The 18,735-nt window shown below is 43.5% G+C and overlaps 2 protein-coding genes across 3 annotated transcripts in view; one reads left to right on the forward strand and one right to left on the reverse strand.

Moving 5' to 3' along the window:
• LOC137545726 (uncharacterized) overlaps window positions 1–18,735 on the forward strand; it is a 91,097-nt gene that overhangs the window by 40,087 nt on the left and 32,275 nt on the right. The window lies entirely within an intron of this gene.
• LOC137547476 (motilin receptor-like) lies at window positions 1,357–16,042 on the reverse strand. The gene is made up of 2 exons (XM_068271074.1): window positions 15,268–16,042; window positions 1,357–1,673 (listed from the first exon to the last, which is right to left on the reverse strand). The coding sequence occupies exons 1-2, from the start codon at window positions 16,040–16,042 to the stop codon at window positions 1,357–1,359; spliced, it is 1,092 nt and encodes a 363-aa protein (XP_068127175.1).

Consider the following 18,735-nt stretch of genomic DNA (forward strand, 5'->3'; position numbering starts at 1 on the left):
GAGTATGACCCCTAGAGCTGCTCGGTGCAACCGCGCATGCGCAGAAGATCCAGACCTGGCCACAGGTCGTGTTCTACTGGAGGGTAGAACCGGAGCCCTGGCTGACAGCGGAACCGCAGCGGGGACCTTACACACTTCTAGGGTCTGGAAGAAACCCCAGGTGAGAAAACTTGAAAAAAAAAAAAAAGCTCGGACGTATCCTTTAGAGAAAAAACACTAAGTATCCTCAACCCAGACTCATACAGAATATAACTATAACTGCTCAAGTATATCTAACCTCCCAATGGTACAAACCTCAGCTTAGCATTACCGCTGTAATTACTAGAAATTATAGCAGCTGTCAGGAAAAGGTCAATGCCACCATCTTGGACACATTCCCCATTCATTATACAACTTGGGATCCCTAAACTAATCAACAAAGATCTCTAAATGCTGAATCATCGCTGAGCACACAAATGTTCATCTTTAGGTTGGTCTTTGCCATGTAATATATGGGGAGATGAATCGGCAGTGTTACATTCTCCTAATTCTTTCTACTATTCTGGTCACTAATAAAATCAACCTCTCAGTTCTGTTATTATTTTTAGTTATTTAGTTGTGTTTCAAACTATGATGTAGCTATATTCAGTGTTATGCTAATGAGCCCCCCTTTATAGGGGTATTTGTAATATTTTCCCTCTGCCATTATGCATATCCACTGTATTGATCGTGGACCGTTAAATCCTAAACATGATAGCAGACATACCTATATGGCTAATCTTTTTGCATTGCTGTGTAACTGTTTCTCTACAGTAAGCGGTCTACCAATATTTTATGACTGTGGATTCTATCCACATGATTGTGCAACTTGTTTAAAGTGGACCTGAACTCTTGCACAGGACAGAAGGAAAACGTAGAGAAATGCACCCTGAGAGAGTATAGCCTGTTTAATTCCCCCTCATTTGTGTCTAATCACTAGTCGTAATTTGATCCTCCCCTGTGTCACATGACTGCATATGGCAGATAAGCCCACTTGAAAGCACAGGCTGTAAACAATATGTCTGCTTCCATGAATCAGGAAGTAGAAACTGTGCAAATTTCTTTTAGGATTTGTATCAGCAATAACAAATACGTGTTTTTAGTTTAAAGTGGTTATTATGCTGCTGTTTATCTTTTAGAGCAGAGAGGAGTTCTGAGTTCAAGTCCACTTTAACTTGAGACTTTTGTTTTAAATTAAAGGCCCCTTTCCCTCGGAAAATTGTTTGAGAATGCCCATGGTCTGTTTTTCTAGTGCTTGTATCTGCCTGGAGTGTAGCATTTCCCTTGAGTATTTCTGATAGATGAGTGGCTCTTTGGAGTGAACAGCATTCTCCTGCATCAGATGTGGGTAATATACTCATTATGGATGACTGTGACCTCAGTGTGACCTCCTGTCTCATCCCTGATGACATTGTAGGCCCGATCCTTATGTCTGTCCAGGCGCAGGAGTCTGTAGGCTGCAGCCCTGTATTTCTTGGAGATGAGGTTGTACAGGATGGGGTTGATAGAAGCACTCAGATAGTACAGCGGCAGTGCTACAATATTGAAATACTGGGAGATTTTCGCCTTCTCGTAGTCCATAGTGCTGTTTGCGAAGATGATTCTTCCAATGTGAAAAGGCAGCCAGCAGATGACAAAAGCCAGCACGACCAGAGCTTCAAAACAAGAGACATTACAAGAGATGAGTTAGGTTCATTTATTTACAGTACCTAAAAACCTGGAATGTTTTTACAAATATTTCTACCTTCCCCTTCTAGTCTTGCTAAGAAAATTAAAGGAACACTATCGATTAACATGTTTTTTTAACCTGGGATTGAGAGAGTTGCTGAAGTGCTGGTAAATAATGATGTATATATTTCACTTGCTTATCTCTTTTGTTTACTGTAACAAATTCCTTTCACTCTTAAATAGAGATGGCCCCAACTGTTCACTGGTGGACAGTTCCTGCTGAATTTCTGCTGTTCGCGTCCACGGCGTACAGCGAACATTTGGCGTGTTCGACCGGCCCCTATACATTATTATGGAGCTAACATTTGACCCCTTACCTCACAGTCAGCAGACACATGGCAGCCAATCAGCTAGCATCCCCTCCTGGATAACCCACCCCCCTATTAAAAAGCAGTTGTGGTGGCCATATTTGATTCATTCTCTGCTGGCTGCTGTTAGTGAGAGCAGGGTCAGACTTGCTGCAGATAGGTAGGGAAAGCATTAGCTAGGCCTGTGTTCTTGTTCCTCACTGACTACTTGCTGAAAGCACCCCAAATAGACTACATCTTTTGGCTTCTTCTTTGGTTTCTCTGAAAAAAAAAGATTCTCATTGTGCATCTCCTTGAAAATGTGCGAAAAGTTTGCCGGTTGTAATGTTATTCTTCTGATGATACAGTACTTTGGAGTAAAGAAAAAAAATGAATAGTTCCTAAGCGGTGTACCCAAGCACTCCCTCTAGTGGCAAAAAATAAACTGCTTCAATAAGAAAGAATGCCTGGTATGGTTTACCAACACCTACAATGGGGCTGCAATGGCGCTCAATATTGTAGCGCCTGGCACAGGGCACTCTGGTGATGTCTATTTCTGCCTGCTTGACCAGGGGGTTAGGTAATTTGTCTTCTATCCCGGTAGATCACAGACATCAGGTCACATTTCAGAATAAATACAATAGAGGCCAAGTGGGTTTCTGTAAAGAGCACATACAACATGACTTTCCACAACTGCTGCTTTTCAAGGGAGCAGCTGGACATAGAAGCTGCTGGATGAGGAAGAAGCTGCAAATGGAATAAGAAACTGCAAAAAGGGCATCTATCCCAGATTATGCAAATATATGCACATTTTTATGCAGTTTGAAAATGGACCAATCAATTTAAACCCTGGTTTAAATTGATTGGTCCTTTTTTCAAGCTGCATATATTTGCATACTTTCAGAAGTATTTGCATCTTATTGATCATCCCTACAAGGGAGTTATACATGAAAGGGAGGGTCTTGGATGTCACTGCGCCAAAGACAAGGCTGTACGTGGAAAGAGAGGGAACAGCTGCTATATATGGTGGTGGGGACATATATGGAAGGTGGGACACCAAAAAGGAGACCTAGGGAGGAAAAAGTATTAATTCGGCTTTGGACCGACACCCTCTCACTATAATGGGAACAAATAAGAGTGGTTCAAGAGTCACTGAGTCAAGAGCGTTTGTCACTGGCAGTTTTCAGACGTATGAAGGGAAGGGCATTTGATCTATTCATTTAAGCTTCTTTGTATAACAACTCATATGGCCTCAATTCACGGAGCATTATCAAACATTTATCAAACACTTTATCAAACGTTTGATAATTCACCTCATGGGTAAAATCTCATTTTAAATTCACTAAGGTGTTATATATTTATCGAATGTTTTACCGATAAAACCTTCAACAAATATATAACACCTTAGTGAGATTTTACCCATGAGGTAAATCATCAAACGTTTGATAAAGTGTTTGATAAACGTTTGATAATGCTCCGTGAATTGAGGCATTAGTCAGTTTTCCTGTCAACAATTTCCCTAGACCTGAATGGAAATGCTACGTACTTGTGCCACGTGAGTAGCTGAGAACCAAACACCAATATACCTCCTGAAGAAAACTGGACACCATCAGGCCAGCCCCCTGACACAGAAAAAGATGTATTTCCACAATTCAAAGAAACCACACGGGTCCTTTCTGTCATTGTCATTTTTCCTTTATATTAGTGTTAGAAAATACAGTAATCAATGCATTAATTTAGAATATGGGATTCGAGGTTACAGTCACATTAACAGACTTATAATAGAGGAATACATATATTTTTACAGATCGCTACATCGATTTGTGTGCCTAACTTAAAGAACAAGAGACACCCATGCTAACCTAGAAATAAAAAACACATATGTAAGTAGAAGTAGTATTTATCTACTTATATGACAGATGTATTGTGCTATCCACGTAATGATTCCTGTGAATTTGATAAAGGAAAAGCAGAAAATCCTCTTCTAGGCAGTGGCCATCTTGCCAAGCTAATGCTGACATCATATCCTCCCTGACTCTTGTTTTCCCCCCTCCCTTTTCTTGCTCATTGTGTATTCATTAGCTGCCCTCCTCCCAGAGTCTTCAGACACTCCCACTGAGGTATATACTAACGCTTACACTGTCTTTTTTTTTATTTACACATCTAATCACTGAGTCACCTGAGTCAGTAATCAGAGGGTGTGTCTGATAAGCAGCGAGGCAGGGAAATAAATGGAAGAGGAGGAATATATTATAGATAAAGAGAACTCACAGCATTCCACTCTTTGGCACAGTTTGGCATTATGGCCAGTGCTCCTAAAGTATGTGATAACTACAAACCATAACAGCAGAAAAAGTTTTGAATGCAGGATTAGCATCGTTATCACATAATACACTCAGACCAGTTGCTGTTGAAATTTGATTTTTATGGTGACAATACCGCTTTAATAAAACTTCAATTTTGGTTGGCCAATGATTGGCCAATTTTACTACTTCCATGTTTATAGTATTCTAAATCTATTGTCCCTCATGCTACAGGGAGGTGGTAAAATTGACCAATGAAAATGAGATGTGTGTATGCACCCTTAGCCGGTGGTCTGTCCTGACACTAATCAAATCAAATCAAACCAAAGATAGCTTTATTGGCATGACCAAGATTCATGCAGGCATTGCCAAAGCAGAGGCGAATGGGGTAGGGGTACAGTGGATTAGTTCGGTGAGATTTTTAGGTTCACACATATCACTGCTTTGGATAGGTGTGAAGAAGTACAGCTAGTACTTTGTGCCTAGAGTCGTTTTATGCAGAGGATTATTATGGACAGTTATGTATTCACACTTACTGTATGATATTCATATATCATTCGGTTTCCTTTAAAAGGAACCTGAGGTGTGGGACTATTGAAGCTGCCATATTTATTTCCTTTTAAACAATACAGTTGCCTGGCTGTCCTGCTGACCTTGCTGGTCAGTGGGTTCTAAATCACAAACCTGAAACAAGCATGCAGCTAATCTTGTGAGATTTGTCATGTACATCTGATCTGCATGCTTGGTCAGGGTCTATGGCTTCAAGTATTAGCGGCAGAAGATCAGCAGGACAGCCAGGCAATGTGCAATGCTTAAAAGAAAACACGACAACCTCCATAGTCCTCTCACCTGGGGTTCCCTTCAATGAAGCACTTTTGGGGAGATGGACTCTACTTTGGCTATCATTCATAAAAGTATGTTTGGTAAATAAATCTGGGCGGGAAAATACTGCATTCGGTATTTTTGACTTCGGTGTGCTAATTCATAAAAATGTTTACAGTTCCGATAGAAGTTCTGTATTTTCCCGAACTAAGGCTGGCTCTACCCTGGCGGTAACATGAGAAGCTGCCGAGTTGATACATTTTCTCCTGCAGAGACAGCATTACAATAAAAGAGGCATCTCCAACTTCCCTTTAGATGTGCATTTTTTTTTAACTGCCTCTGTTTGCCCTGAATCTGCGCTGAATCTGTCTATTAGTCTTTCTAAGCAATCTATTTAATTGCCACAGCTTAGAAGAATTTCAATAAATGTTACACATGCAGGCTTTCTAATATAAAAAAAAATATGAAAACTGGTACCCAAGAGGTTAAAAAACACAGCCTAGGGTATTCTGGAAGCCTTTTTTGTTCTGCTCTCACTGCTGCTGCCTGGGAGAGATCTGTCTCTATTAACTTCGCTGTTATCCGCACCCTTCTCGCATCTTCAAAGCAGGCGGTATTCTCCGTCCCAATACCGCCTGCTCTAATCTTTATGAATTGACATGTAGTGACGTGTTGAGATAATCACTGCACAAGGCAGTAATTTCCCGCACTGCCCGGTAATTTGAGATTTTCATGCGGTAACAGCCTTTATGAATTGACATTTTGCCAAGTGCTCGGTTAAGTCAACTGTTTTCAGCATTACCGCATGCGGTAATGCTTTATAAATGATAGCCTATGTGTGGCTGAAACAAAGTGGGAATGTTCCAGGTCTGATAGTTTGGTGTGCAGTGGGAATGTTCCAGGTCTGGTAGTTTGGTGTGCAGTGGGAATGTTCCAGGTCTGGTAGTTTGGTGTGCAGTGGAAATGTTCCTGGTCTGGTAGTTTGGTGTGCAGTGGAAATGTTCCTGGTCTGGTAGTTTGGTGTGCAGTGGGACTATCCCAGGGTCTGGTAGTTTGGTGTGCAGTGGGACTATCCCAGGGTCTGGTAGTTTGGTATACAGTGGTAATGTCCCAGGGTCTGGTAGTTTGGTGTGCAGTGGTAATGTCCCAGGGTCTGGTAGTTTGGTGTGCAGTGGTAATGTCCCAGGGTCTGGTAGTTTGGTGTGCAGTGGGAATGTTCCAGGGTCTGGTAGTTTGGTGTGCAGTGGTAATGTTCCAGGGTCTGGTAGTTTGGTGTGCAGTGGTAATGTCCCAGGGTCTGGTAGTTTGGTGTGCAGTGAGAATGTTCCAGGGTCTGGTAGTTTGGTGTGCAGTGGGAATGTTCCAGGGTCTGGTAGTTTGGTGTGCAGTGGTAATGTTCCAGGGTCTGGTAGTTTGGTGTGCAGTGGTAAAATCCTAGGGTCTGGTAGTTTGGTGTGCAGTGGGAATGTTCCAGGGTCTGGTAGTTTGGTGTGCAGTGGTAATGTTCCAGGGTCTGGTAGTTTGGTGTGCAGTGGTAATGTTCTAGGGTCTGGTAGTTTGGTGTGCAGTGGTAATGTTCTAGGGTCTGGTAGTTTGGTGTGCAGTGGGAATGTTCCAGCGTCTGGTAGTTTGGTGTGCAGTGGTAATATCCCCGGGTCTGGTAGTTTGGTGTGCAGTGGGAATGTTCCAGGGTCTGGTAGTTTGGTGTGCAGTGGGAATGTTCTAGGGTCTGGTAGTTTGGTGTGCAGTGGTAATATCCCAGGGTCAGATAGTTTGGTGTGCAGTGGGAATGTTCCAGGGTCTGGCAGTTAGGTGTGCAGTGGGACTGTCCCAGGGTCTGGTAATTTGCCAGATTCTTCCAGGGTCTGGTAGTTTGGTGTGCAGTGGTAATATCCCAGGGTCAGATAGTTTGGTGTGCAGTGGTAATGTTCCAGGGTCTGGCAGTTAGGTGTGCAGTGGGACTGTCCCAGGGTCTGGTAATTTGCCAGATTCTTCCAGGGTCTAGTAATTTGCTGTGTAGTGGGTGATGAAGGTTTTTTTAAAAGGGTCCAGGGCCGGTTCTAGACTTTTTGCTGCCAGAGGCAAACCTGTGAGGAAGCGCCCCCACCCCGATTTGGGATGATCGTACAGCCCTGAACAATTTACTCTGCTTCGTTTAATGTTCTCACATGACATGCTGCAGCTCAACACAATAGCACACTGGCTGGGTGTGAGTCTGTAATAAACAAACTGCTCACCCCCAGCCACTCCATTCCTCCTCAGGAAGGTACACACAGTACAAAATGCTGCCCCTGATATCTCATCTTTTTTTAATAAGTGTTGTCCTTTTTAATGAAGCTAATGACACTTCTATAAATCTAAACTACAATTCAAAGGACCGTTAATTGGACTGATGATTAAATAGGATTATCAATAAAAAGTAACTTTTGTAATGGATACCTTTCTAAAACATGTTTAGTAAAATTAAAGTTCATAAATCCTTTGGCAGTAAATATTGGGGTTTTATTATTCATTTGTTTTATTGCTATGTTCTTCTCTCTCATTTTTTCCCCACTATTAAGGCTGCACACATATTAATTTTGTTTTTTTCACATCTTCTATTGCCCATTGTGTATAAGCTAGCTCATTGTGAAATTACACTTGGCATGTCCATTGTTTTTTGTTTATTTTATGCACTTTAGTGAGTAGCGTGTCAGCCTACTTGTTTACTGCATTTTGCATTTACAGTATACCGTACTATACTATACTGTGTTTCCCCGAAAAAAAGACGGCCCTTTTTCTTCTAAGTTTTCTCCTAAGTGCTATTTTCAAAGGTGTCAATAACATGCATTTTAAATCACCAGCAAGAAGAAAATGCTTAAAATAGTTTTGATAGTACTTTTCAACCTTCTTTTTTAGTACTTTTTCAATTACAGAATGCTGAAAAGTTATTCTAAATACCAGACTAAAAATTATCTCCTAGGATAATAGTGACACTGATTATGAACTCAGGAGAAAAACTGAATTGCATATGGGCCAGTGTCTTATAATACAGTAATGTTTGCTCCAAAAGACGCATTAGGGCTTATTTTCCAGTGGATGTCTTATTTTTCCATGAAAAACTATTTAAATATAGTTGTGTTACCGCATTCTGGAACATCATCATAACTCTCTATATTCTGAATTCCATCATGCATTCCCTATAATTTCCTTTTTTGCACGTTCAACAATCAACACTTAGCAAGAGCACTTGCCAGCCCTTATTGTCTGGGGTCTTGGGGTGTTCTTTTGAGTGCAATGTTTTTGCTGGTATCTGCTTTCCTTGGGGAAGGGACTATCTGTCCTGCTGCATTCTATTACCAATTGTTTTTTCTTTTACATCTATACTGTAGCTGCTTCAACACTAATTAGATTTACTTTTTTTATGAACTGTAACTAAGGCTTATTTTTGGAGTAGGGCTTAGATTTCAAGCATCCTCCAAAATCCTGAAAAATCATGCTAGGGATTTTTTTTCAGGATAGGTCTTAATTTCGAGGGAAATGGTATGTATGATTTTTTTTTTTTATTCTTATTTAATACAAATATTGGTAGCTTTTTACCAGTTGCAAATACATATTCCACTCTGCAGGCCCGGTTCTAGCTACAATGACCCCCACCCCCTCCCACCATCACACAATATCATTAGGTGTCCATCATCCTTTTCCTGTATGGAGTGTGCACACAGCATCCCTGCTGTCATGGGTCACTATAGCTGGAGGAGTGGGGGCACCTTGGGGGCCCCATAGGCTCTGGGACCTTGGGGCGACTGCCCCCTTTGCCTTTATGGAAGCATCGGCCCTGCCACACTGGATAGTTGTCCAGCAATTAGAGTGACCCCTTCAAATCCTTGATTAATCATTTCCGATACAATAGAGGTAGCTCCAGACACAAAAAAATAAATAGGTTCTGACTGAAATAAATTGATTATCAATGAACACACAGGTCGCTGGATTGCAAGAAGTCCATTTACAATCATGTAATCTTGCAGAACCAGTACAAGAGAAGAACAGATTACAACCATGGCAATTAAATGTTTTGCATACATTTGCTTATTGCATAATGAAGCTCCTCTTTAGGCAGAAGCTGCATTTATTGTGTTTATTTTGTTTTTCGTTTACTTTCTTTTAGCGGATTTACTCTATAATTATAGCCATGTTGCTGGTTACCAGTAGCTGTCCCATAAGACTAATGGGTTCATTGTCCCATCAAAAGGAAAATATAGAGTTAAATGATACCTTTTATTGGCTAAATAAATAGAATGCAATAGCAGGCTTTGCAGAATGGTCAGGTCTCTTCATTGGGTGTAGTGTAATACAGAACTGATATGTCTTATGCTTTATACACACTGGAATTACCGTTGGGTAATAAATGTTATCATTGTAGATCAGATCTTTCTGTCGGTGATGCAGAAGGAAGTTACTGTTCACACCTTGCTTGGAGGTGACACTGACAATATAATAATCAGAACTCTCTGTCCGTGATGTAAAAGGAAGACACTGTTTAGACCTTGCTTGGAGGTGACATTGACAATATAATAATCAGTTCTCTCCGTTAAAGAGAATCTGTAACGTCAAAACGTCCCCTGGGGGGTACTCACCTCGGGTGGGGGAAGCCTCAGGATCCTAATGAGGCTTCCCACGCCGTCCTCCGTCCCTTAGGGGTCTCGCTGCGGCCCTCTGTACAGCGGTGACGTAATATTTACCTTCCCGGCTCCTGCGCAGGCGCTCTGACGGCTGTCGGCTCCAAAGTAGGCGGAAATACCCGATCGCCGTCGGGTATGCTCTACTGCGCAGGCGCAAGTCTCCGGCGCCTGCGCAGTAGAGCGGACCCGACTGAGATCGGGTATTTCCGTCTACTTCGGAGCCGAAGCACCCCCGCTGGAGCCTGCAAAGGTAAATATTGAATTGACAGTCGGGTCTGTCGGCGGCTGTTCGGAGGGCTGCAGCGAGACCCCCGTGGGACAGAGGATGGCGTGGGAAGCCTCATTAGGATCCGGAGGCTTCCCCCACCCGAGGTGAGTACCCCCCAGGGGATATTTTTGATGTTACAGTGTCTCTTTAAGGTGCGTACACACGCACTGCAACGACGGGTCCACTGGACCCTCCCGCTGGGCGGTCTTTAGCTGACAGTATGTGCATGTGTACGCGCTGTCGGCGGACTGATAAGGCTGTTTCTGAATGCTCAGTGGATCGTTCAGAAACAGCCTGATCAGTCCGCCGACAGCACGTACACACGCACTACTGTCGGCTGAACGTCCGCCCAGCGGGAGGGTCCGTAGTTGCCGGCGGTAGTGCGTGTGTACGACCTTTAGTGATTAGCATAATAAGGTAGTCTTGAATACCATAAGGGCCATTTCAAATGGGCTTCGAGCAGCGTCCCGTTTGGCGGCGTCTCGTTTGGGGGATTTCACGTACTTTCAATCTGCGTTTTTCGTCCCCACAGGGGGACACGAAGATGCGGCGGTAATCAACCCTGGACACCGCATGCAGTGCCCACGGGCACCACCAACAAAGGGGAAATTCGGGATCGGAATGCCGCGTTCACGCAAACGCGTTAAACGATAAGCGCCGCCCGATACAAACGCTCCCATTCACTTAAATGGGAGTGTTTAACAACTAGTCCCAGACGCTGGTGGTAAACACCCACCAAGCGCCCATGTGAACTGACCCTAACAGTGAATGGTAGGTGCTATTGATATGTTAATTAAGCTGTCATCATTTTAGATTTAGTCTTTATTGACTTTAGCAACTCTTTTAGATGTTCCAACCTGCAAAGACCCAGGCTGTACAGAAGCAGTGTAATGTTTTCATAAACAAAAAAACTGTCTCACTAAGTCTCAGTAAACACTACAAAATTTATTGGTAATCTGCGTACAAACCCCCCCCATAACCCCTATAAAACCGAGCCTGTGACTGTGTACCAACCCAGCATACACAGCCGGCCGTGTCACTCAAACTGCACATTCAAATCCAAAATTCAAAAGCCACGCCATCCGGATCCAAGCGCCACAACCAGCGCAGCGGGTGACGTCACTCCAGGCTCGCTTCCGTTACTAGTATCGCCCGCCCATCGGGCTTCCTCAGACCGTCCTACATATGACAACATATGACAATACAGCGCTGCAACTATATATGAATGGGAGGAGTATAGCTGGTTTTGAACTGGGACTGCTCCACAATCTATGTACAGTATACAACATGAAGCAGGATCTGAGGCCATAAGACCATACAATACAGAAAATCGTTACAACCTGAGAATCTCCCGGGAGTGTAGCATTTGTATGTGTGGTGTGATTTGAATGCGCAGTTTGAGTGACACGGCCGGCTGTGTATGCTGGGTTGGTACACACTCACAGGCTCGGTTTTATAGGGGTTATGGGGGGGGTTTGTACGCAGATTACCAATAAATTTTGTAGTGTTTACTGAGACAGTTTTTTTGTTGATGCCAACCCTTCATCACACTTTAGGCTCCCCCAATAAATTTTTGGGGTTCACACTTTAATCATATTGGTGAGCGCTGGATACAATTACAAATTGCTAATGTTTTCATAAGGTGGCTGCACAGACCGCATAACAATTATAGGGATGGTTGTGTGTGTTCTGTGAGTTTGAGCTGGTGAGGTGTACCTGGCCAGTTAATATTGTGTATATTATTTATAGATTTGAGAATTAATATCATTTTTGTATCTAATCTATCCATTTGTAATTAATGTGTACTACATTCTTCCTATTCATAAGAGGGGGAAGGGAGAGGATTGCAATCATGATTGGCCAATCACTGACCATTTTTACCACCTCTATATACGAGAGCTTACCTACACAATATGCTCATAGTATTCAATATGTGTTGATAAAATTGGTCAGTGATTGGCCAATCATAATTGAAAGTGTGTACCAGGCTTAAAGTGGACCCGAACTCTTGCACAGAAAGAAAACCTAGAGAAATGTACCCTGTATGTATTCAGAGAATTTAGCCTCTATAACTCCCCCTCATCTGTGACTAATCACAAGCTATAATTTGATCATGGAGCTGTGTCAGCTGACTGCCACAGCAGAGAGCTAATTGGTAAACAAAGGATGTTAACCCTAGGATTGCTTCTATGAAAGCAGGAAGTAGAAAGACTGCAGATTTATTGCAGGATTTTTATCAGCTATAACAAAAGAAATGTTTTTCTTTAAAGGTTAGTATGTTATTGCGCATCTTTGAGAGCAGAAAGGAAGTTCTGAGTTCAGGTCCACTTTAGGGCCTGTTTCCACTATTGCAGTGCGCAATCGCCGCATATCACCGCTGATGAAATCGCATGCGGATGCGATTCCGCATGCGGATTTTGCCGCGATTTCGCATGCGATTTCGCATAGGCAGGGTATATGCGATTTTAACCATGTCACTGCCTGTGTCAATTTACATTACTTTCAATGCGAAATCGCGGGAAAAAACGCATGCAAAAAACGCATGCGATTTCCCTATTAAATACATTGTCTGCGATTCGCCTGCATTCCACACGCAGGCGAATTCTGCAGGGTCTACCGTGCAGAAAAATCCTGCACAGAAAAACGCAAATGAAAACTGACAAGTGGAAACAGTCCCATCCACTTGTATTGCCTATGCGAATCCGCATGCGTTGTCTGCATGCGGATTCGCGCTAGTGGAAACGGGCCCTTAAGATAGAAAGGACCTCAGCCGTGTGAGTAGGAATGGTCAATAAGATCCAACTAATTCCAAGCTGAGGCAGAATTATGCAAATACTTTATGCAGATGAAAAACAAACAAATCAAATCCAACCTTGACTACAGATGATTGGTCAGTTTACAAGCTGCATACATTGGCAGAACGAATCAGCATAATTTTGGATCATATTGGAATTCTTTGCATCTCATTGATCATCCCTAATGGTGAGATCTTATTCCTAAACTTTCCTGCTTGGCTTTTTCCCCTCCATGGATGTCCACTTGTAGAAGAAGGATTCTCAGTCCTTCTGCTGCAATCTCTATAATGCAGTAACCATGAACGATCTGATAAGGCGAGCTTCACCCCCTCATGCAATGGCTACAGCACATCAGTGACACTAGAAGCTTACGTATCAAAGAGATCTATGAAAAACATTCCTGCAGCCTAGTAGCATAGCCAGAGCTAGGACAAGGTCCTCCAGCACCAAGGCTGAGACACCAAAGTACGCCCCTCCATCCCCCCCACCCCAGCTGTCACACACTGATTGCTATTAGTCTAAGAGGCGCCCCAGGGCCTCCAATCCCTTAACCTTAAGTACCAGTGATCTCTGCCCCCTTAAGGACCAGAGACCGCTGGTACAAGAAACGGCAGAATAACGACGAATAGCCACATATACCCACTGCAATACCCATCCACGCCGCATGCCGGGAACCTCAGCCACCTCAACCTCTCTATGATGGCAGAGTTCCTGTGTGCCGGTCAGGAGCCGCTTTCATTGGCACTTGACCCTGCCTATCAATGTAAGCCAATGGGAGCTGCTTACATTGACAGACAGGGTCAGGAGCCAATGAAATCGGCTCCTGACCCACTCACAGGGCTCTGCCGTTATAGAGACGGCAGAGCGAGTGAGCTGTGGCGGGAAGACAGCGGTGAGATCGTCGGGAGCAATGAAAGCGGCGAGAATGCGCGTCGTCATTGTATTGAAATCTACGTCCTGGCAGTCAGGTAGCCATCAAAACGGCGTACATTTTAATTAGCGTGGCCCTTAAGTAGTTCATCTCTAGTTATCTGGCTTGCAGTGACTGCCATGTATCTCGTTTCCTTATTTCTTTCTGCTATAAACACAATAGGGGAATGATAGCTGAGTGAGTTGTGCGCCCTCTCCTACACTGCGCCCTGAGGCTGGAGCCTCTCTCACCTCTGCCTCGGCCCTGAGCACAGCAATAAGGAACCTAGAGGTTGTGACTGTACTAGGTTCCCTGCATCTGAGGGGTTCAGTGTAAGGATTGCACTGAGGCTCATGTCTCTGTAGCTAAAATAGGTTGCACATGCATCCCAATATGGACACTTATTCCTATTTTGCTCATATTAGAATGCAGTCTGATAAAACGGCAAGCTAGAAACAGCTGTAAGGTAGAAGTCTGCATTGTGGCTGATGGGGTACAAGTTATGGTGGACTTTGGTTCAGAATCTGGAGATACAAATAGCTGATCTCTGGCCTCTTTCGAAGCCAGCTTGTAGGTCACCCTAATACCCCCTCATCAGGCTTGAGAGCAGAGATAACTTCATGTACCAGGTCTGCTATGAGGAGTTCACCCAAATGGCACTAGTCATTGGAGACACTTATCAGTCAAAGCAGAGGTTTTCTCATGTGACTGCTTGTTCACAGCAGAATATCACACTCTATGTTTGGCCAGATGGTTTATGAAAAATGGTCTGTTTCTGTGTGGATGAGTTTAAATGAAAAAGTTATAAATGAATCTTTATTTTTAGATAATAAGATGCGATGAGCATTATATTATATTATTTTAGTGTACTGTAACTTCAGATACTGTTAATGTTGTTGCTGTCTTATGCATGATTAGGCATATTCCCACTGGGGAGGGAAATGCTATATAATAGATTGTTCTATACATTTATTCACTGTTGTTCGGTTGTTAGTAATTAATAGGGACCAGGACTTTAAGGAATACCAATTCTACCCGGGTCATTTTACTAGTCCCTTTTTCTTTTTCTCTCTATCTAAATGCGTACTTTTTATATACCTGAGCCCCAACAATTTGGCAATGACTATTTCTGTTTATGTTTTACTTAAAGGGAAAAAAAGAAAAGAAAGAAAAAGAGCTAAAATCTATGCAAGGTAGCCGGACTTACTAAAATAAGTGATGTAAACTATTTTTTATATTGCAATGTTTCTTACATTTAATTCTATATTATACTACAACTGTAATGGTTTGAAAACATAATACATGTCTGCTTCAAAGCTTTCTTTTAATAAAAATGATTTGAAGAAAAAAAAAAAAAGGTTTGCAGCCACTTACATACAATAATCAAGTTTCTATTGCACAAATAAAAACAACAACAAAAAAACAAAAACCCTATGGGTATTGAAGGGCAAAAACAATTTTTGTACAACACTTACCAAGAATTTTGACTGTTTGTCGGTGACATTTTTGCCGATTTGCTGCATTAGGACCTTGAATAGAATTTTTACTCTTCCACAATTTTTTGCCAATGAAGCCATAGAGAATAGTCAGGCAGAACATGGGGAAGAAGAAATAGACTGTGGTCACCCACACCATGATGTTGACAAAGCCAGACTTCAAGGCGTGCTCTGTGTACCGACACTGCCAGTTGTTCTTGTAGGGTCCACTGCCATTAACCGCTTGCATATTAATCAAGTTATAAAGTGGAGCTGCTGACAGAAGAGCGACAATCCAAAGAAGGACAATGACGAACTTCACTCTTCGCTTGGTAATAAAGACTTTGGCTTTAAGGGGGAAGCAGATGGCTAGATACCTCTCGATACTCAGAGCTGTGATGTGCAGAATAGTGGAATAGGTACAGGCCTCGCTAATCAGGCACAGAAATTTACAAAGAAACCTTCCGAAGATCCAAGTTGTTGACAGCCAAAGACGGTACAGGTCAAAGGGCAAGCACAATAGGATGATCACATCTGACACGGCCATGCTAGACAAGTAAAAGTTTGTGGTTGTATTCATTTCTTTGTATCTTTTGATGATAAGGATAGTAATGGTATTCCCAACAAGCCCGGTGACCATTATAATCAAGCAGACAATGGTAGTGGGGATGAGAGCTTTAATGGTGAAGAAGGAACATATGGTCTCTGTACATGGAGGAATGTCCTCATTACTGACACCTCTGCTTATATTGTCCACCGCTGAAGTATTCTCCATCATTAGCACCAGGAGAAGTTTAGGCAGGAGATCAAACCGCTAATCCTGTCTTTTTCGGACTTCAGAACATTGGCAGTCTTCAGCTGCAAACTTTATTAGTCTGGCAGTGAATAGGTTTCCAAATGTAACACAAGATTAGTGTAATTCATTTAGAGATTAACTAACCTTCTCTGTGTCGGGTGGTAGAGAATGCCAGGTAATTTAAGTCCATCTTAGGCAGCACACTGGTAAGAATAGCTTATCTGTACATAGGTAGAGTCCGAATATGTGCCATAAAGTGTGTAACAAGTACATGAGTGGTGGGCTACAAAATCAGGACAGATCAAAAGGGGGGAAAAAACGGATACTAATCTACTGAAAAATACTTATTCTCAGGTGATCAGCGCGATGAGGGTTAGATCTCTTCTATTGGCTATTTTGTACATCTTCATCACCTCCATGCAAGTGCAGAAAAGGCACCTGACGTTCCAGCAGGCAGTACCACAACCAAGCAAATGATCATATAAATTCTGCAGCTCTCAGAGAACTTCAGAAGAGAAGCATTCTCTCCACCATCCAGGTCGATCTGCTCTTTTCATAATAGCCCTCCTGCTCCGCAGCTTGTGATGCAGAAGCTGTCTATAGTCCAGTAATGCCACTCCCCTCACTACTCCACATAGTGGGATGTAGAGACAGATATTTCTGTAGTGACTGAGTAACATACCGTAGTTCACAGCTAGTTTGCAGGGCTAAGTTAACCTAAAGGATGATCATTTCTCAAGCTTACCAAATACTTTACATTTCAGAAGCACTTGAAAAACATTTAGAGAGCGATCAAATACTATCCCAAATACAAGTAATGTGCTCAGCAACAGCAGATGGGAAGTAAAAATGAAAATCAATTGATAAATGTTTGAGAACGGTTTATGTAAATGCAGATTTACAGACTTTTCCAGCAGGGGAACTTGAAGCTAATATCTCCAAACGTTTAGAACGTGACAGCCACTAAAATCTACAAGCAGCAGACTAATGGCAGCTCAGACTGTTACTAGATGTACTGTGACTTAACAGAGGAACTGCAGAGAACATACAAAAATACCTATTTATCCCCATATTGAGGCACATAATTATATTATAATTACCATCTAAGGCCCGATTCACATTAGCGGTTGCTATCCGGAATCGCCGTGCCGGAGCCGGACCGCATGCGGACCGGACGAAACGGACGCACGGCATAGCAATGAAAGTCTATGCGACCGTTCACATGCGTCCGTTTCGTCCGGACCGGAGCCGGACCGGATCCGGACTCCGGCGTCCGTTCCAACATGCGCTATTTTTTGGTCCGGCTGGTCCGGCTGACGTATCCGGACCGGAGCCGGAATGTTGCATCCGGCCAATGGAAACCAATGAGAACCGGAGAGCGCACAACACACTGGCTATAAAAACCGGATGTTATACCACACTTCCTATGCTGACTCTATGGTATGGTGGCCATTTTGGATGGGGACCACATGGCACCAGCGTTCACAGAGTGGAGCAGCAGTGACTTCATGCTGGAGCTGTTTGGCAGCAACATGTCTGACGATATGTCTGATAACGAGGGGGTGAGGCCCTATACATCAGAAGACCTCATCCTACAGGTGCAGCAGGTACCAGCCCTGTGGGACAAGGGGGATGCGGACCACAGCTACATCAAAAAATGCAGAGGCCTGTGGAAAAAAATTGCCAAGCTGTATGTGGAGGACTTTGAGCACTTGAGCAAGAGACAGCAAGGCACAGAGGGTATGTTGACTAGAAGTTTTTGGGGGGGCTTGTGGTTAGCTTGTGATGTATTCCACTTTTGCTATGGATTTGTGTCACCCACGTGTTGCCCACCCACCCGTGGCCCACCCACCTGTACCCCACCTGTGATGTATCCCACCCACCTGTGATGTATCCCACCCACCTGTACCCCACCTGTGATGTATCCCACCCACCTGTACCCCACCTGTGATGTATCCCACCCACCTGCGATGTATCCCACCCACCTGTGATGTATCCCACCCACCTGTACCCCACCTGTGATGTATCCCACCCACCTGTACTGTATCCCACCCACCTGTACCCCACCTGTGATGTATCCCACCCACCTGTGATGTATCCCACCCACCTGTGATGTCTCCCACCCACCTGTGATGTATCCCACCCACCTGTACCCCACCTGTGATGTATCCCACCCACCTGTGATGTATCCCACCCACCTGTACCCCACCTGTGATGTATCCCACCCACCTGTACCCCACCTGTGATGTATCCCACCCACCTGTACCCCACCTGTGCTGTATCCCACCCACCTGTACCCCACCTGTGCTGTATCCCACCCACCTGTACCGTATCCCACCCACCTGTACCCCACCTGTGATGTACCCCACCTGTGCTGTATCCCACCCACCTTTGATGTATCCCACCCACCTGTGATGTCTCCCACCCACCTGCGATGTACCCCACCTGTGCACATAAAACATACACAATGACCAATTATTAAACATCAATTTATTGTAAAAAAATTAAGACATTTAAAATCACTTAAACTTGAAACTCCAAAATAAACACATTTCAACAAAACATATTAAAAACCAAACATTCACCCTCGTCCTGGTGGTGTGGTAAAATAAAGTCTCAGTTGGTCCCTGTTCCGCAGTGACACTACCCTTGGCCTGGTTGCATACCTCCGC

This window comes from Hyperolius riggenbachi, chromosome 2 (genome assembly GCF_040937935.1).
Source record: "Hyperolius riggenbachi isolate aHypRig1 chromosome 2, aHypRig1.pri, whole genome shotgun sequence".
Taxonomy (NCBI): domain Eukaryota; kingdom Metazoa; phylum Chordata; class Amphibia; order Anura; family Hyperoliidae; genus Hyperolius; species Hyperolius riggenbachi.

Coding starts and splice junctions, on each gene's coding strand:
- LOC137547476 (XM_068271074.1), bottom strand. CDS start 16,042: ATGGAGAATACTTCAGCGGTGGACAATATAAGCAGAGGTGTCAGTAAT. Junction 1,674..15,267: donor ACAAACAGTCAAAATTCTTG/GTAAGTGTTGTA, acceptor CTTGTTTTGAAG/CTCTGGTCGTGCTGGCTTTT.